Here is a 19,863-nt window from a genome sequence, read left to right on the forward strand (position 1 = left end):
TTTTTTTGTTTTTGCTTTTTTTGGTTTTACTATTTTAAGTATTCTTGCTTACTGTTTTATCCACTGTTACCATAGGTCTCTGCATCAAACACAAAACTGAATAAGATTGAACCGGTACCTAATTTATGTCGGAACCAGTTTAGCTTTTCACGAGAAGAAAGTAATAAACAAAACATTATCACTCGCTGTACTATGTGATAGAGCAGAATATTACCCTGGTATTGAACCAATCAAAATTCGGCAAATTGACAAGATGTATAATAAAGTTAATTAATATTTTAATTTATCAAAAAGAGTGTTAATATTCGAACCAATAAAAACACAGTTCAGACAGTTAACAATCATACAGTGAAGATAATTCTTATGAATAAGTTTATTAAAATATTTACAATATTTAAAAAATTTCGAGCTTTATGTTTTACATAACCATTATAACAAGGACAAGAAATCTCATTTTTTTATTAAGTTACGACAATTACAACTTAACTTTACGTTCATTATTTAAATTCTTGAAACTAATTCGTGGTAACAAAAACCTCGACTTAACAATTTACCGGAGATTCAGAGGTTACATAAAACATCGCTCCAAACATGGGAATATATACACCGTATAAAGAAACCAAAGTAACGTCCCTGTCAAGGAAGGGAAAGGAAAATATTTCCTGTTGTCGTAAATTTCAGTTTTGAGTTTGCCTTGTGAAATGAAAACCTAAAAAAAACAAGAAGCTCCCTGGAGTCCAAAATTTTTTTAAAATATCATACACATGACAATGTGTGTTTGTTTGCTTGTATGAGAACAGGAAGTTTACATTAAAAAGTGAAATGATAGGTTAGCATTGATTTTATGTAATATTACTATATATATATATATATATATATATATATATATATATATATATAACCATTGCCAGTTGTTTAATCTGGTTCCGGGTTATACAAAATAAGCCAAAATCAGTGACAAAGAATATTTGGCCATTAGCGACTTTAAAGACTTCAGCCTATTCTGTTTGGAGCATGACAGGTAGCATAACCGAAGTCAAATAAAAAGGTCAATTATTCATTGTAACAAAATCCATGGTTCATGGTCAAAACACAGTTGCATAATAAATGCATGACGAAAAGATGTTACGTTAAAATGACTGTTGATAGTGTGACTACATGCGGTAAAAAGCTATAAAAAGAAACTAAAAGGGAAAATGTACTAATTGAAAAAACTATACAAAACCTAAATAAGACATATGCAAAATGTCAATGAAAAACCACAATGAACTTTAAAAAACATAGCCATAAAATTAACAAATGAATTTTCAAAGATGAAAAAGAAAAATAGTACAATCCAATAAAAAATGTCAAAATAAAGTGTAAATTTAAAAGCAAAACTTGAACAGTTAACAGAAAAAGTATCTCAAAATCATAAAAAATATTTAGTGAGGTTTCACACAACGATGGATACATAGAAATACGATTAAGATTGTGGTGCACTATCAAACCAATGTCACATTCAGAAACAGAAAATCGATATAAAACGAAAGTGATAATAATCGAGTACTCCCTATGTCAAAAATTAGAACATACCTCAAAATACACAATGCTAAATATAGCTATCAAAATACCATGGTATAACATCAATAACAAAAGGTCAAAAAAAGAGAATGAATGTGTTCATCAATACTTGAGAAAAATGAGTAATATACATATGACAAAAAATTCAAGGAAAAATATCACATACAACGAAGTATAATGTTCATAACTATTACGGAATTATGAACTTCACACAGTCTTTGAGTAATATGTTTGTGCCATTGCTTTCGACTCAATGCTGGTAATTTTTTATTCAAAATTTCTATTGTTGTTGTACTACCGGTATATCAATTGAAGCCACCGTCATTATTGTGTGTGATCGCTTTATTAAAAAAAACTAATAAATATTATAATTCATTAATATAAATACTCTGGTGGTATTTCTCGAAATGTTTAAACGTCGTCAAAAATTCTTTCACCTGGAAGACAAAGAGCATATTCAAAGAACAGCATAAATGCCAGGTACGTGTATACTTAGCCAACTATTCAATGCATTCAACTACCCACGGCTGACAGTTACAGGTACTTGGATTATATTTATACAGATAAAACGTTTGAATACGGAAGGACGGGTGTTCGTACGCATAGAGTTGCAATTCAGCATTGTAGCTAACCTTAGGAGCAAATTAAGTCAAAATGTCTTGAGATTTACAGTATGCTTCGATACAACGTAAGCAGAATTACAGTAGTATGTATCAGAATATATATTCAGATGTGTATTCAAGTTCCTTCCACGGAAAAATCCGTTTGTTTTATCCATATAAATCTTGTAAGACAATATCCAACATTTAGGCTAAAAAATCTCGAAAAAGAGTTGTAACCTTTATTTGTGCGACACCGTTCTGCTTGAAGGATGCCTTCTATTAATTGTAGCCACAGACGACATTCTTATCCCATGCACTAGCAATAGGCTGCAGAAGGTATTTGCAAGTCATTTTGGCATGAAAAAAAGAAACTTACAAGTGAATACAGAAACGTACATGTGAAAACAGAAACTTACATGTGAATACTTGTTACTCCTTATCCTCTTCAGTGTATGTTTTACGAAACACGTCAACTTAAATTATCATCATTACAACACCTGCATTTTTGTATACTCAAAATCAATATTTCATTGTTCCAAATACTACTTACTATTGCTAAGTTATAGTACATTTCTTGTCATTTTTTATGGTTAGTAATTATCACTTAGCATCTTTTAAGCAGTTTCATAAAAATCAAACAGTATATGATTCAGGCATGTCAAATACTCACGGAATTCACTTCTCTTCAGAAACAGGTAATAACCAGTCTTGGTTTTTCATTTGGGTGTTGGGCTTTTGATATGAAATGCATATAGATTGTACATGAAATTAGCACTTTGCAAGAGTTATCGTTCTCGATTTGGTTTGATTTGGTTGATTTTAGTGGGGTTTTGAAGTGTAGTTTTCTCATGAGAACAGATTTAAATACAGAAAGGGCTATTGTCACATAAATATATAGTATATGTAGACCGAAAAAGCATCGTTTGTTCCATGGATTTTTTTCTTCAGCATGAATCACCTTACCATAGGCAGTGTCTGAATTTCAAATGGTCTGGTACTTGAATCTTTAATATCAAAATAGGAGATGTGGTATGCCAGTAAAATTTTCATCTACCAAATTCAAAGCAATGAACAAATAAATTCCTACTAGTCACCACACGGTCTCCAATATGGGCTAACACACATAAAGTATGATAAACATGTTTGTGAGCACTCAACCCTCCCCCCAACCTGGGACAGTGGTGGTAAAATAGGAATGAGAGGAAAGAAGACGGCAAATCGTCCCTCTTGTCGTATTTTATGGTCCGGACCTGAATTACGTAAATACATTTTTTCTGAACATGAATGATACTGATATATCTGATTCATCTGCATTACATTATCGTGAATTTATATTTTTTTTTATTTTCTAATTTATCTAGTATTACCACCTTCTACATTATTTTTACGATGCATATATCATATACATTTTGATATATCATGCAATATTTGCAATTCATAAAACAGATTTGAATCTCAGTTATCCGACTGGCGTGCCTAGTGTACCCCCTTTTTTTCCCTCTGAAATTGAGGAAAACGGAAACATTTTTTTTTTATGAAATCATTTTCGCAAACTGCATGAACCGCAAAAAAACTGTCTAGCCTCGCTTCATTCAGCATTAAATCTTAATGCCCCAACCTGAAATCCTTGATCCGCCCCTGACCCGAAGAGAAGGTTGATATTAAGATCTTTTTCAGCGTACATGTATGCCCCATTTATATAAACCACATACCACATTGATCCATCCATAAAGAGCCCATATTTATGTGACACATTTTGTGACAAATCTTCTCTCTATCACCCCATAAGGCAGCAACCATTTGAATTTCAGGAGTATAAATTGTTTTGGGAAAATTTGTTTAAGAAATATGACAAAAAATAAATTATGTGAAAGATGCTATGCTGGAGTGAGATGACAAATAAAAAAAAAGAATTTTGTTTTCTATAGATGGTTGAAAAAAATTACAAGTTATTTCACTTTAGGTGAAGAAAGACCCCACCCCCAAACCAGAAAATCAAATGGTTGCTGCCTAAAGTGAAAAAGGCAAAGTCACATAAAGTAGAAAAGCAGAAAGTTGATAGCATACCACAGAGACTTGCTCCAACTACCAAATATGCAGTCTAATATAAACACAAATACGTCTTGGTTGCATATTTGACACTGAGAGGCAAGTTTCTAAATTGTGATAAGAAAGCACTGAAAATCACCTACAACATATGCTCCATCTTTATAAAGCTACAACTAAATTTTAAATCAATCCATCCTTTGGGAGCCGAGATAATTGTGACGACAGACAGACAAGGTAATACCAATATAATACTGGATACACTGTCATTTGTCTGAAGCTAGGAAATTAGTTGCAACTAAAATTGTTCAGTATTAAATCAAATTTACTACAAGTTATTTTTATTCTGGACTTATTTTTTCAAATGGGTAAGGAAAATTATATATGTATTTTAACTAGCTTCCAGCTGAGGTGGTAAGTTTAACTTACATGTATTTGATTTTGTTAACTTACCTTGAATGACTTTACCATTAGTCATGTATGGCAACACACCTCAGTTTGGAGGGGGGGTTATGGTTATGATGATGAGGTGGTACATGTTGTTAGAACATAAGTATTTTTATTTTCATAGTTTGTTTCATGGAAGACGAGTTGTCAGTTTTTACATAAGTATCAGTGTGCTATTTTTGTGGCTCAATGCTGATCTTCTAGTTATGTGAAGGTCTGTGTGTTCATTAAGGCTGTTTCTTATCAAGTTTTCAGTTAGTAAATTAGTGTCTGTGTGCTCATTCGTTAAGCCTCCAGATTGTGAATGAGTATCCATATGCTTATCAAGTTGGTCACTTGTCAAACTTTCATGAATGTCCATGTGCTCATTAAGATGATCCCTTGTCAAGGTTCTAGTTTGTGCATGAATGTCCAAATTCTCATCAAGATTGTCACTTTTTGAGCCTCAAATTTGTGCATGATGGTGCATATGCTCATCAAGATGGTCATTTGTTGAGCTTCCAGTTTGTGCATGAGTTACCATGTGCTCATTAAGATGGTTGCTATTTATGAACTCTTTGTTACAAACTCCACATTTGAACAACCTTTTACACGTCACCTGATGGTCTTTAAGAGCCTCTCTTCTCCTGTAGGCCTTACCACAATCATTACACACATGAGGTTTCTCACCTGTATGTAAATGTAAGTGTTCCTCATACACTCTTTTAGAATAAAATCCTTTGTTACATTGATCACAGGTGTATGTTGGTACCCCTTTATGTTTTAACTGATGAAAACGAAGTTGAGTTTTCCTTGCAAATGACGCGCCACATTCTTCACATAAATGTGGTTTTAGTCCCGTATGAAGCTGCATGTGAGTTTGTAAGTTGAACGATCTATTGAATGCTGCACCACACTGATTGCACTTGAAGGGTTTACCAGCAGTGTGCACTAGCACATGGTAATTTAATTTTGATTTATTTTTGAACTTTTGACCACAAATACTGCAATCATATGGTTTCTCTTCAGTATGAATTTTCAAATGTTTTTTGAGCAAGTCATCTGTAGAAAACAATCTATGACATTTGCCACATGGAAAAGGTTTACTTTTATGTAAATTTATGTGTCTGCTTATGTTCTTTTTTTTACAATTTTTCTCACATATTTCACACTTTATATATTCAGCATTGTTAACTTTTGCATGAACTGAATACCGATGTCTAGAAAGTTTCTGTGATGAAGAAAACATCTTTCCACACATTTCACAGATGCATGATTTCCATCCAAAGTTTTCAAATGTACCAATGTCAAGGCTGTTAGAACATTTTATAATGAACATCTGATTTTTGTTTTCTTCTGGTTTGACTACCTTATGATCTAACCTTCCTGGTAATACAGAATGGTCCTCATCAAAGTCTTCCTGAATATCATCTATCCGCGTATTGTTCTCCTAGAATATAAAAAATATAATCAAAATAAAAAATATCATTTTCATTGTCATATGAATCTCATGATTTGTGACAAACATAAAAAATAAGAGAGAAAAACATAATTGTACATGAATATATGACAATAAAACACATCAAGTACCATACACAATATTTGTACCCCGTCCTTGGTTCTGATGACTGTTTAAATGTATGTGAGTAAGTGAAAGTGTTAACTTCCTTGATTGAATGACCATTAATTGATACATGTATATGTATGTCTTAGGTATCTGATAGTCCATTGACAAATAGATTTAAACTTCTTTCATTATCTACATACCTGATAGAATTAAAATTGTAAATCTCCTGGTCAATTGTCTATTACACTTTGAAGTTCATCAGGTTTGAAAATTCAATCAAGGAAAGACCACACTAAGAGGCTGTCCATGTAAACATCAGACAGATTCTATGATATGAGTGGCACAGGGTAACTTTTACCAAACTGATTTTTTTGTTCCAATGTAATGTATATATATATGTAACATATGTACATATGTGTATGTCAAAAAGTATCAAGTTAGTTTTGAATGGACACTGTTTGGCTCAGAAAACGATTTTAAAAGTTCCCTAACAAACCAACAACATTTTGCTAAAATTAAATCTTCCTATTTGCAATGAATTTCAATGCTTTCTATGCAATTTATTTCTCTTTTATCATTGCAGTTAATCTAAAACTTCTCTTTTATTGTTAGTTAACAAAATTTGTAATGTACCACCCACTGCCCAGTTTTTGCATGGACACCCTCTTAATTCCATGAAGTAAGTTTTTAAGCAAACCAAGGTAAATGAATTAATTGATGTACACGAAATTTGTTCACTTGTACATTACAACCTTGTGGATGAAATCTATTTACAATCTGAAATTTGAAAATGCAAGTATTTCCTTAAATAGTCAAAATATGTTCCTAAATGTAAACTGAACATGATTTTTTGTCTTTTATGAATAGTTTCACATCATTCATATCTTACTTACAGCTTGCTTGGCATGGGTTTTGCCCATCATTTGAAGACCACAGGGTGACCTGTAGAAGTTTAATTGTTCATTGCTTGGCTTTTGGTGGATGTCTTTCTCCTTTGCAATCATACCACATCTCCTATTTTATGGTATAATAATAAAGAAACTAACGCCATGCCACTGATGAAATGTCAAACTAAGTCCAATAACTCTTATCAAATTTACTGAATCAAAAGGACAGTTATGGTGTATAGTACACAAGTAGCTACATGTACATGTACACCTCAAAACAATACATCATGCTAAATAAGGAAGCAATTGGTCAAGTTGTTCCAGAAAAAAACATCAGCCACATAGTACAAATGTATTGCAGATGGCCAGACTGATGGACAGACAGATACACTACCATCAGCCAAAATTTTAAATTCTCCACTCTTGACATTTACTCCACTGTGACTACACTGTATCTCCACAAAATTAAATAGCTTCATTCCAAAACATTTCATTTATTTTTTCTGTATATACATGAAACTCAAAATTATTCTAAACTGCATGTATAAGAATCATTAAATATATTTTGTTCATGTAAATTAAGAACTAAACTAAAAGCATATTTCGAAATGGTGACTCCACGAGGGATGTCAGTAGTATTTTAAGTGGCAAGCAAAAAAGAATAATTAGCATGTAAACTGATGAAAATTTTGCAATCTTGAGTTGAGCCATTTGTGAAAAATGGGTAGCAGTCAAAAGATAAGCAAGTAGCCATCCAATTTTGTCACATGATGGCTTCTATAGACATCCCTCCAGTATTGGATGGATACATTGTAACTCCACTTTCAAAGTCTCCATAGTGAAGAGTGGAGAATATAAAATAAGAGTTGACAGTAATGTACCATTACACAGCCAATGTACATGTTTGTATATTTGGAGCTCACTTCATATATGATTGTCACATAGGACTCCATATATGTAAACATTAGCCTGATAACATCATATGATTATCATTTAAGTACAGAAATGTAAACTGAAACACCTGTTAAGGAAGCCACCCTTTGATTTTTAGGAGGGGGGCTAGGATCAAATTTTTGTCCTGAATATTTTTTTGGGGTTAAGACTATCCTGACTTCTCATTTTTGATTGCAGTCAGTTCTGGATTATTTTTCATGATATATACAATTAAAACAAATTAAAGTGTCTACAAATAAAAATATATCCTGATTTTTCAAGAGATGCATCATGCCTTTTATTTACCCAAATTGTCATCCTGCCTTTTTTTTCAAATTTAATCCTAGCCCCCTAACCATATCACACTGGATCCATATATATGAAAATCCTGTTATCTTTCACACCATGTCACTCAGTCGCATTCTAGCCCAAAATTTAAAGGATTCAAGAAAGCTGTTTATCAATTTTTTTCTCTGTCATACCAAAGTATGGAATAAAATGGATACTGATAATGAAATCATATTTATAACAACATTTTTTGGTGGCAATAGCCATAAAAAAATGTAAATTTGAAATATGAAAGACATGCATGTACACTGTAAATACTGGTAAATGTTTTTTAATCAAGGAGCTACTGTTTAATTCCATTTGAGGGTTAGACAAAATATTTTACCCTGCATACTAACATTTTCAATGCTTTCAGTCCTTGGATTCATTTTAAAAACTTTTTTAACATATCTTACTAAACTTTTTCTATCAATTGCCCTTTTTTGTCCTTTTGCTCATCCTGTATTTTTATTCAAACATCTTGTCCTTTTAAAAATTCAATCCTGTCATGAGGCTTATTACTAGATATTTTTAAAAGGGGGATCTTATTCCAAACATCATACATTTTAAGGTTGTTGTTTTTTTGGCAGTTTTTAACACAAATTTTCTTTCGAGGATGGGAAAGGTCGTCATAATCCTCTGCCTAGTGGTATATACAAATATAACCTCTTAAAATGCAAAGTAATCTCCCTTTGAAAAGTGAGATATATTTACAAATGTAAACAAAACAAACCTCTTCTTTGATGATGACATCTTTTGACATCTCTGTCTGTTTAGTCTGCCAAAGGCTATATCCATCAAAATAGACTTCCTTTGTATTTTCTGGAACATTTTGCTCCACTACTGGGAGAATATTTTCTGTTATATTTTCTTCTGGCTCTAAATTGGCAAGTGGTTCATCTGTTACTGATATCTGAACATGTTCTCTTCTTTTAATGCCATAATCATGATCATGTGTTTGACTTTAAAGAGCTTGTACCTGATTGACTACTTCAGAAACTGTAGTCACATGACTAACTTCTGGGTTCTCACATTTTCGTCGTTCATTTACGAAAGTCTGTAATGAACTACTAGAAAGTTTCTCATCTACTGGTATGTCTGGAATAGGTGTTTTCTGTTGTTTTAATTTGTCTTTGGAAGCACACAGTACCCCTTTTGCTATTGCCTTTTTATTCAAGTCATGTTTAACAACACATAATTGATTTTGTAATACATGTTGGAATTTATCCTCTTCAGCACTGATGGGTTGTAGGGTATTTTTTGACTTTTTTATTACAGGCTTATTCTGCATTCTCGGATTGTTTAGCCCAGAATTTTCATGTCCTTTACTTCTATGGGGGTTATGTATACAATCAGCTGTCAAATCACCTCTAAATGAACTATTAACACAATTTATTGCCAAATCACCGCTCTTTAAATGATCATCACCATTTATTTGTATTTTATCATCACACTCTACCTCTAATTTTAACTTTGAAATTTTTTCAATAACAGCTTGTAAAGATGTCAAAAATTTATTCACACCTAGAAATGAAAATAGATCAAGAAGTTCCAGAACATTTCCACGGCTGACATAAAACTGACCTGTATATAAGCCTTGAACAAAATTACATACACACTTCATTGAGAAATCTTTCATTGGAATAACATATGGTACAATTTCACTACCCATCAACGCATGTTCATGCAAGTAAACACTATTACATGACATGAGAAAAATCTTGTGAACTAAAACTTCTCCATCACAACAGTCTAATTTGGCATCACAAAGCATTCCATCCTGTTGAAGCTGATACATGTACTTGGATGTTTTCAGAAGGTAATCTTGCATGTCAATTAGATAACTCATGATGGAAGTCAATTTGTTTCTGTAAAGAGAATAAAATAAACAAATTACTGATATCTACGACAAATGAAAATGGACATGTAAATCTTTCAACTGAAAAAAAGTTTGGTATAAAAACATTAGGAAATGTTTCTGCAAAGGCTGGCACATGTATAAATAAAGTGTATACTTTGTTCCTATTATACCATAGGTTCATATGTTGTCTGGTATTGCTAGAACATTAACACTGAACAATGCACATTTTCAGTACTTTTTTGTGCTTGAACAAGCGTCCAAGTGTAAACTTTAAAACCAAATGTTTATCAAGTTTTCTTATGGACAGGAAAATTACGGACAAACTCAAAATTTTACATGATTTTCTGCCATTTTCAATTTTGCTATGGTCATATTTGGAAATTGTCAAGTCCAATGAAGATGAAATTTTGATTAGGAAGTTATCATGATTCATAGAAAAGTCATTGAAGTGTGTCCCTACAAATTGTAATTGCAAGATTTTTTATACAAATAATTTAAGAGAATTTCTTTTTCAATACAGTTATATAAGAAGAACATTTTTTTTCCACACATAAATTTACTTCATCTTTTAACAAGCAATTACTAGTGTAAAAGACTGCATCAGAAAAATTAGTTTCATGCAATGAAAGATTAGAAGTTGTACTCCTTTAGACAATATAAAAATCCACTTCCCAGAGGCTTGTTTTTCCTCAGTCTAAAAAAAAAATTAACTAATGTGATACAGTAAGAACCCAGTATACATGTATGTGTTGTACATTGTACATATTTACAGTAATGCCTCAATCCTGAATCCACATGTACATATAATATCCTAAATGCAATTAAGTACTTTTTTTACCAATTAGAATGGACCAATTCATAAACTGTATGGCATTCTGAGACTTCTATTGTTCACTAGGTGCCTGATTGGTCAAGATGTATTTTATAAATACATGTATGCAGTGATGGTGCAACAGATCTCGAAGGACAGGACTAATGTCAAAAATTTTTGAATTCATTCATTGTCACCATTACATTGTATCTTTCTGATTTCACTATCATCATAATGAGTCATGAGTAAATAGTTGGGTCACATGTTTAATAGTTAAATCAACTAATCAATGCGATAGAGAGGAAAGTATGGTCTAAAATGTGTAACCCATACACGTACCAACTTTCCCTAGTACCCAAATACTATCATGCCAATTTCATCATTATTACTTGATAATTTCAGCTGAAAGTTGGTACACATTTACAAAATGACATGATGGTTAGGCTTGAATTAATTCTTCTTTAAATGTTTTTCGAAAAAAAAATTTCTGCTATCGAAAGGTCTAAAATGTGTAACCCCAACATCCTGTATCCTGTATCTCTGGTAAGCCTAACTGGACGCAATTACAACAGGACACAATTTCGAACGATTTAAATTGTTTCTTCTCCTGTATTGCTATTATGTTGCATAATTTGATAATGTTGCTAAATATAAAAACCCACTTGATTGCTCCTGTTTTCCTGTAAAATGTGCATTTCACGAATGTTGCAGACAACGAATATTCAATTTCGAAAAATCACACGATCAAGTGTTTCTCTTGGGAAAATACCCTAGAAAATCATTAAGGTAAGTAAATTCTTTTCTCTTGTAAAAAATAGAAAGACATATATACCTCCTTATTCTGTTGATATGCAAAAAGATATTTGTGTATACTAAATAAGCTCAAAATAACATTTTTTATAGTTCTGGTTGCACCATTCCAATCAGTGGATAAATATACAGATTTTATTGAAAAATCATGAAAAACCTCGAAAGTACACAAAAATGGTTGATGGCAGTACACCAAGCGTATATTTTTAACACAACACAAAATATCACTCTTCTGCAATGTGGTGCACTTTCTATGGAGGAATTTATACGAAAAATGAAATCATTTCTTTCATCACAGCTTTATTTTTTACGGCTGTGGCTGTCTGTATTGTTTACATCGGAAAATATGGTTTTAAAGCATTTTAACACTTGGCTAATACCTTTCAGCTGTCAAACGAGAATTAAAATTATCTGTTCTAATTGTCTGAATAAGTAATTATGACCATGTTGACAGTCTTGTGGTCCATTCGAAGTTGTGTCCTCCCGAGGTGTCCCAGATCACCACAAGTGGGTCATGCCAATCATAAAAAAATTTTAAAAATATACAGGACCTGATCATGATCAGAACACAGTTGATAGGGATTTTTTATTGCATAGGTCCATCTTTAATTTCACCCCATAATTGAAGTTGATGAGCTTCAATAATTTTAATAAATTTATTTCAACACGAAATTTGTTTGTAATTGCCTCCAGTGAGGCTACACATTTTAGACCTTTTGAGATCAGAAAACCAATCGAAGAAAACATATTAGAAAAAACATACACCATTTTAATTTCTTGACAAGAAATGAACTGAAACAGACTTTTCTTCATGGATTGTTATGGTGTATCCATCTGCACCATGAAAACTGATTTATTCAACGAGTCCTAGCTTTCCTTTCCTCGTTTGTCTACCCCGGACTTGACTTTTTATGTGCAACTCGGCCGGTGTTTCTAGAAAAACAGAGGACGCTTACCCGACCAGTGCACCTGGTCCATGCTCCAAGTTTTTAGTGGAGTCCGAGTTGCTCATTTGTTTTAGTTACTTTGTAAGTATGATTTTAGTTACTTTATGTTCTTTGTTGTGTATGTCTGTTTTCCATGTCGGGTCTTTGTCCTTGGATTACATTTTTTTTATTACCGCTATAACCTTGGTTCCCTTGATTACTCTTTCAAGAAATTTTCAATTTCCAACATACAGTAAGAATGAATATTTTAAGCTAAACATTTAATTTATTTGGGTACAAGGAAAAGTTGGTACAGGTACGGGTATGTTGTACACATTTTAGACCCTACCACAGAGTATTTCCATTACAGATAAATTTGTTTGTTTGTTTGTTGGGGTTTAATGTCCGAGCAGCAATATTTCAGCTATATTCAGACGATGAACATGAAATTGATGATAAAATGAACACGAAATGATGATGAAATGAAAAAGGGATCGGACACAAGGACAATGGGGATGACAAATTTTGATTGCCACTGGAAATAGGGAGAGGTGGGTAGGGTCAGGCAGTTTAGCCTCCTGTGGTGGAGCCCTATGGTTCCTACTCCAGGAGAATACCACAGTAGGGTTCTTTAACTTGCCAGGAACGTGGCATCTATCCCAACACGGTGCACCACTATGGTTCGCAGTCAGGTTTTCCGTATTACAGCCTGACACCCCAGCATGTAACATGCCAGGGGTACCCCATTCAACCACCAGGAGCACACATCACAGTTGCTCTGTGGGCAAAGCGCCCTAGCCCCCGGCTATGGTTCTGAGTACTATTTAGTCGCCTTTTACGACAAGCTTAGCGCTGCTGCAGGCCTATTCTTTTAACACCCGGACCTGCACGGGGAATTTCTGATAAAAGAGACCCAAGTCCGGTCGTTACATAGTTTGCAGTAGAGCCAATGCATCAGCCCACAAGAGGAATAAATGACTGCATTACCAATAAACGTGGTTCAACAATTGCCACCAAAATAAGTATACCTATTATATTAAACTCTGACTATATCACAAGTCACCATATTCTATTTTGATTTTTTTTTCAAACAATGTGGAAAATATTGGCGAAGGAGTGAAACGGTTGAGAACAGGGAATTTATTGAATATTGACTCGTATTCTATCTAGTTCGGTCCTAAATAAAATCATTCTGAAAAAAAGGAGCCTGAAATTCTTACTTCATCAACATCCCTTCAGCTTCTGCGTATGAAGTGTTCAGATCACAACTCTTACGTTATGCCAGAGCTTGCCGAAACTACGCAGACTTTTTGTATCGTGCTAGAACTTAAACAAATAGGCTTCTGGAACAGGGTTATGTTGCTACAAGGTTGAAGTCTTCACTACTGATGTTTTATGACCGTCATCATGAACTCGTGGATTGTTATGGTGTATCCATCTGCACCATGAAAGCTGATTTATTCAACGGGTCATAGTTTTCCTTTCCTCGTTTGTCTACCCCGGACTTGACTTTTTATGAGCAACTCGGCGGGTGTTTCTAGAAAAGCAGTGGACGCTTACCCTACCGGTGCACCTGGTCCATGCTCCTAGTTTTTAGTGGAGTCCGAGTTCCTCATTTGCTTTCGTTACTTTTTGTATATGATTTTAGTTACTTTGTGTTCTTTGTTGTGTGTGTCTGTTTTCCATGTCTGGTCTTTGTCCCTGGATTACATTCTTTTGATTACCGCTGTAGCCTTGGTTCCCTTAGTTGCTCTTTTACAATACATGTAAGTTGTTAACAGTAAAAAATGCTTATGATAAAATGGCCCAAATTTGATTCAAATAAAACGAAGGATATAAAACCCATGTTTGGATTTCTAGCTATAATGACAAATGTTGAAACTTTATATGTATCAAAAATTAAGCTTCCTATAGGCTAAAAACCACTAATTCCACTTCCCATAGGCTTCTATGCTAATTTCACAATATTCAATGGCTTCTCTGGACTTTACCTTAACTTTAACCTGCAGATGACTATATATCAGCATGATTCTACATATGTCAGCTCACAATCCTCAGAATGGCATGTGGGGTTAGCAGACTTGCAGTGCAGTACTGGTCACCGGAAGTGAAGGGTCTATAAATAGCATGGGAAATCCCAGTGTTTTCACAAGATAGGGGTATATTTAAAAATCATTATGGAGATTAGGCTTCACATCACAAGAAGCAAAATGCACCTATAAAATGTACAGAAATGTTTTTCCTTTCAGAAACTGTTTAAATTTTTAAAATAAGATGAGAACTTTTTTCACAGCACTATGAGGAACAGGGGTAATTTCTGCGTAGGACTATTTTTGCGTACGTTCCAAATGCTCATTGGTTGAATTGGTGGTCTGTAACCTAAAGAGTCACTTTTTGTCTTAGAAAAAATAAATAACTATACAGGTATCTTCCTACACACATACTGAATGCATTTGCAAAGTTTCAGTGAAATGTGACAAGCACTTTTTTAAATATTTGATTTTTAAATATAGGGTAACCAAGTTGTGCGAGCAAAAAAGTGAAAATATTCTACCATACTGAAATGCATTAAATATTTGCAAAGAACTTTTTCTGACTTTTCAAATAAAAAATATCAATCACAACTTGTTTTTTAACAATATTAATGAAGAAATAGTTTTAAAAGTAATCATTTTCTGAGAAATTGGTCTATTTTTAAAAATTTATTTCTGACATGCCTCCCCCTTTTTCTTGATCACATGTCAAAAATCCTAAATCTTTAAATTTTCACAAAAGGTGATATATTTGGCTTTAAATTTGTAAATACAGTGTTTTCACATTAAAACATGACCAGTAAAGGGCACCTAAAGCAAAAAAAGTGCTCAATAATGGATTTTCCATGTTGCCATAGGGGAATGCTTATATGGCCTTAACCGCAGTAATGAAAGTGAGTTTTTCCTCATTTCTAACCTAATTTTTGCTCAAATCTACACAAAACTTGATTTCAAGTGCTTATTACTACCATATTTAGGTAAATATAGCCCTCAAAGTTTAATATTTGATATTTTTACTAAATTTTCTACACTTTTTACAAGATAGGACATAAAAATCAGCCAAAAAGACCAATTTTCCATAATTTGGACCTATAACTTAAAAAAATGCATATTTTGAAGGATTTTTGTAGTGTATTCCTCTCATGGCAAAGTTAACAAGATCTTCAAGTAGTTTAAAGCTATTTCAAGAAACTTTTCATTTTGCCATGGCTTCATCTTAAGGCTAAAAACCACTAATTCCACTTCCCATAGGCTTCTATGCTAATTTCACAATATTCAATGGCTTCTCTGGACTTTACCTTAACTTTAACCTGCAGATGACTATATATCAGCATGATTCTACATATGTCAGCTCACAATCCTCAGAATGGCATGTGGGGTTAGCAGACTTGCAGTGCAGTACTGGTCACCGGAAGTGAAGGGTCTATAAATAGCATGGGAAATCCCAGTGTTTTCACAAGATAGGGGTATATTTAAAAATCATTATGGAGATTAGGCTTCACATCACAAGAAGCAAAATGCACCTATAAAATGTACAGAAATGTTTTTCCTTTCAGAAACTGTTTAAATTTTTAAAATAAGATGAGAACTTTTTTCACAGCACTATGAGGAACAGGGGTAATTTCTGCGTAGGACTATGTTTGCGTACGTTCCAAATGCTCATTGGTTGAATTGGTGGTCTGTAACCTATAGCTATGCAGTGGCGGGTCCAGGCTGGGGTGTGTAGGTTGTCTGCATCCTCCTTTGTCATTTTCATGCCTAAATATGACAAAAAATGGCAAAGAATGCCCTGGCACCTCCTCTTTTCTGTGGAACCCCGTCTGGCACCCTTCTTTTTAAAAGTGTACACATGTATATGGATTCACCCCTGTTGAAAGTAATGTCTTAATATTTCGTTTTATAAAAAAGTAAACGATTGACGGCAGACGACAAACGATGAACGCCAGGTAATGACACGAGCTCACATGGCCATGTGGTCCAGCTGTAGAATTATCTGATTAAAATACATTATCTGACATGTGCCCTTTTGAGGAGAGTAACGTAATTAAAGATTATTTTAATTTTGATAAGATTGGCCGTTAAAAGGTCCAACAGAGAAAAGCAGTCTGCCCGACACCGGTTTGTAATTAGGTTTTAAAATAAATATCAACTGTTACTGTTTCAGTCAAAACATACTTAGTTCATTTTGATGTTGTCTCATAGCCTTAACATATACTAAGGGACTGTACTTTCCAGACAGCTGTTTTCAGTTGCCCACCATACCTTAACTCATGGTGGAACCACATTCATATATATGTGATTCTGCCTAAAACCCAGGAAGGGGCGATCCAACATATCTTAATAAGATAATCAATGAAAGTGTTCAAATAAATTTGTTAAGCCCTAAAAAAATGATTATGTCTTTGAATAAGCTATATATCGTAAAATAGTGTTCACTGGTTATTGAGTAAAAATTCTGGCGGGAAATTTTCCCGTACTTTTTCTGTAGTAGGATTATGGATATAACCAAATTGAAGTTAATATCTCCACTGGACGTCTTTCATTGCATTTCATTTTCCAATGCAGTTTTCATGAGGCCTACTGAAGGATTTCTAATCAAATATATATCTGTTTTTCTTTGTATTTTTTTCTGTAGTTTTACATAACCAAATTTTAAGTGTTAACTAGATATCTCCTCTGGGTAATCAACTTTCATTTGCACTTTTATTTTTAAAACAGTTTCTACGAAGCCTTCTGAAGGATTTTCAATCAAAAATATAATACAATTATGGCAGCCTACACAGGCAAATATTTTTCACGTGAAATTCATGTTAATCGAGCTTCACATGAAATTCATGTGAAATTCACATGAAATTAACATGATTTTCATGTGAAATTCACTAAACGCGAATTTCATATGAACATTTCGTGTGAATTACACGTGAAGGCTCCATTCACCCGAATTTCACGCGAACTCTGTCACTTAGTTTATTTGCTCAATTCAGGTGAAAATCATGTGAAATTCGCGTGAAAATTATGTGGAATAATTTTGCCTGTGTAGTGCATCTAATGGAACACTCACCGAGGCCCATGTTCCATAAAACATGACATTGCATGCACCAAGCTGGCATATTAATTGTCTTCTTTGTTAAATCAAATTAGTAATTTATTATATCAAATATCTAGTAACCTCTTTTACTAATCTGTTATAAAAAAAATTAAAAACTCAGATAATTTTGCTACATAAAACACTTTTATGTAAACAGCCGACGACAGCCGTACAATATCACTTTTAATAAAAACGTCAAGCATCCAACATCACAATATATGGGTATGTCGGAAACACATTTAAATGGAAACTACTATATACGAAATGTATTAACACAAAATATGGACGTGTCAAAAATACAAAATGATTGTTTAAATGGAAACTTTAAAAAACGGAAAAAAATTGGAAATAATAAGGCATGATCATGAATCACTAATCATATGCTTCTGCCTGGTTTTGAGACAGAGTTGCACTTTAATTTATGTTGAACAACTGGTGGCGGTTACTATGCATCTATATATATTTGGTGCCAACGAGTTACTAAACCATTTCATAGATGAAAGTTTAGGCTAACACAATAAATCACTATTACAATAAATTTCGCTGTCTACTGTACTCAGGAAAATTTGAAATCATTTTTTTTATGCTTCGAATTTTGTTTACTATCTATTTAACTCTCTACCTCTAAAGACTTAAACTTAAATTAATTTCATGTATAGACATTGAGAATACAGAATTGGGTGGAGTTTTTGCTCTTTTCTATATTTCAACAAAGAGCATTTGTAGTCTCATATTGTTAATGTTCTAATATTTGTGCTCCAATATTTATAACGAGAATGGAAATGGTGAATATGTCGGAGACAACAACTCCAACAGGATGAAAAATGTCAGCTTAATGTCACCCATGGGTCTTCAATGAACGACGAGGAAACCCTCACACCACAGGGCAGGCTGCAGCTGGCCCCAAAACAGCATTATACACAAGTACGGAGAAATAGTTGCCCATATACTCCAGCAATTAATATAAAAGTACACTGGAAGTGAAAACCAAACAATACATACAGGGTCTAGAAATTCCTAAACTTGAGACAGGCGCAAAAATGCGGATTTAAAGTACTTTGGCGTTATCTTAAATCTGGCCACTGTGAAAAAGAATATAATACTCAATTAAAATCAGTTGAAAAAGACCTGAGTCCCTTGTTAAAACAGAAAAAATGTGAATGTTTACGTGCTTGTGATATCAAAATCCTCTCGGTTATATAATATCTTCCGTTAAAATCTGAAACATTGTTAAAAATACGAGCAAATCGAACCATTTGTGATATGTTAACACCATATGATGGTGACAAGGGAACATCAACATTCAAAAACGGAATTTTAAAGTTAACAGTAGGGAATGAAAAGTTATCCCGTTCATCGGTATCGCCAAAAAAAAACCCAAAAAAACAACGATAATGTCTAATAGGAATTCGAGTGCTGTAAGTATATAAAAAAGTCCAACTAACATGATCTCAAAGAATTCGGACGAAAATATTCACATCCCGGAATTATCAAGGGCCATTTGATAAGAAATGCGATCTTTTTGTTTATGAGATTTTGTGGAAGTGTATAGTGTATAGAGTGGAAAAATCAACTTTGAACAAAGTCGAAAGATCCCACATGGGCATGTAATTTATCAAGTATTTAAAGTGAATTTTTAACACTCCAAAAATAGTTAATTCTACTATTTTCATAAGCTTTGTTACAAAAATTTATAGTCAGAGTTTGTATGGCATTTGGCGCACTGGTAAACAAGTCTAGTGTTGAACCAAAACTTAAAGAGGAAATAAACTGATATTAATTTATAAGATGATTTGTGAAGTTTGGGAAGCTAGTACATAGTAGGAACTTCCATGCTACTAGGCTCAGCCTGTACTTTAAAAGAGGTAGCGACGGATTTGCGTTTGTTAACAATATCACTTTCTGAAAATTTAGTCAGTTGGAACATAGGTGAATTTGTAATATTACTTTCTATAAAATTTACGTCAAATAACATAAAATGCA

At 33.4% G+C, this 19,863-nt stretch overlaps 1 protein-coding gene across 3 annotated transcripts; it reads right to left on the reverse strand.

Annotated features, from left to right (window-relative positions):
- Positions 1–413: 413 nt before the first annotated feature.
- LOC148603308 (uncharacterized) lies at positions 414–13,875 on the reverse strand. Of its 3 annotated transcripts, none has more exons than XM_088552586.1 (4): positions 13,788–13,875; positions 9,085–10,219; positions 7,098–7,196; positions 414–6,087 (listed from the first exon to the last, which is right to left on the reverse strand). In XM_088552586.1, exons 2-4 carry the CDS (start codon positions 9,112–9,114, stop codon positions 5,104–5,106), a joined length of 1,113 nt encoding a protein of 370 aa, XP_088408712.1. In that variant the 5' UTR covers positions 9,115–10,219; positions 13,788–13,875; the 3' UTR covers positions 414–5,103. The 3 variants fall into 3 exon arrangements, with proteins under 3 accessions (XP_088408712.1, XP_088408711.1, XP_088408714.1); XM_088552585.1 differs by having other exon boundaries at positions 7,098–7,218; XM_088552588.1 differs by lacking the exon at positions 7,098–7,196.
- Positions 13,876–19,863: the final 5,988 nt, after the last annotated feature.

This window comes from Perna viridis, chromosome 11 (genome assembly GCF_037379345.1).
Source record: "Perna viridis isolate PV_CMFRI_1.1 ecotype Kerala chromosome 11, ASM3737934v1, whole genome shotgun sequence".
Lineage (NCBI taxonomy): Eukaryota > Metazoa > Mollusca > Bivalvia > Mytilida > Mytilidae > Perna > Perna viridis.

Coding starts and splice junctions, on each gene's coding strand:
- LOC148603308 (XM_088552585.1), bottom strand. CDS start 9,182: ATGTTCCAGAAAATACAAAGGAAGTCTATTTTGATGGATATAGCCTTT. Junction 7,219..9,084: donor ATGTCATCATCAAAGAAGAG/GTTTGTTTTGTT, acceptor ACCATAAAATAG/GAGATGTGGTATGATTGCAA. Junction 6,088..7,097: donor AAACCCATGCCAAGCAAGCT/GTAAGTAAGATA, acceptor TTTATATTCTAG/GAGAACAATACGCGGATAGA.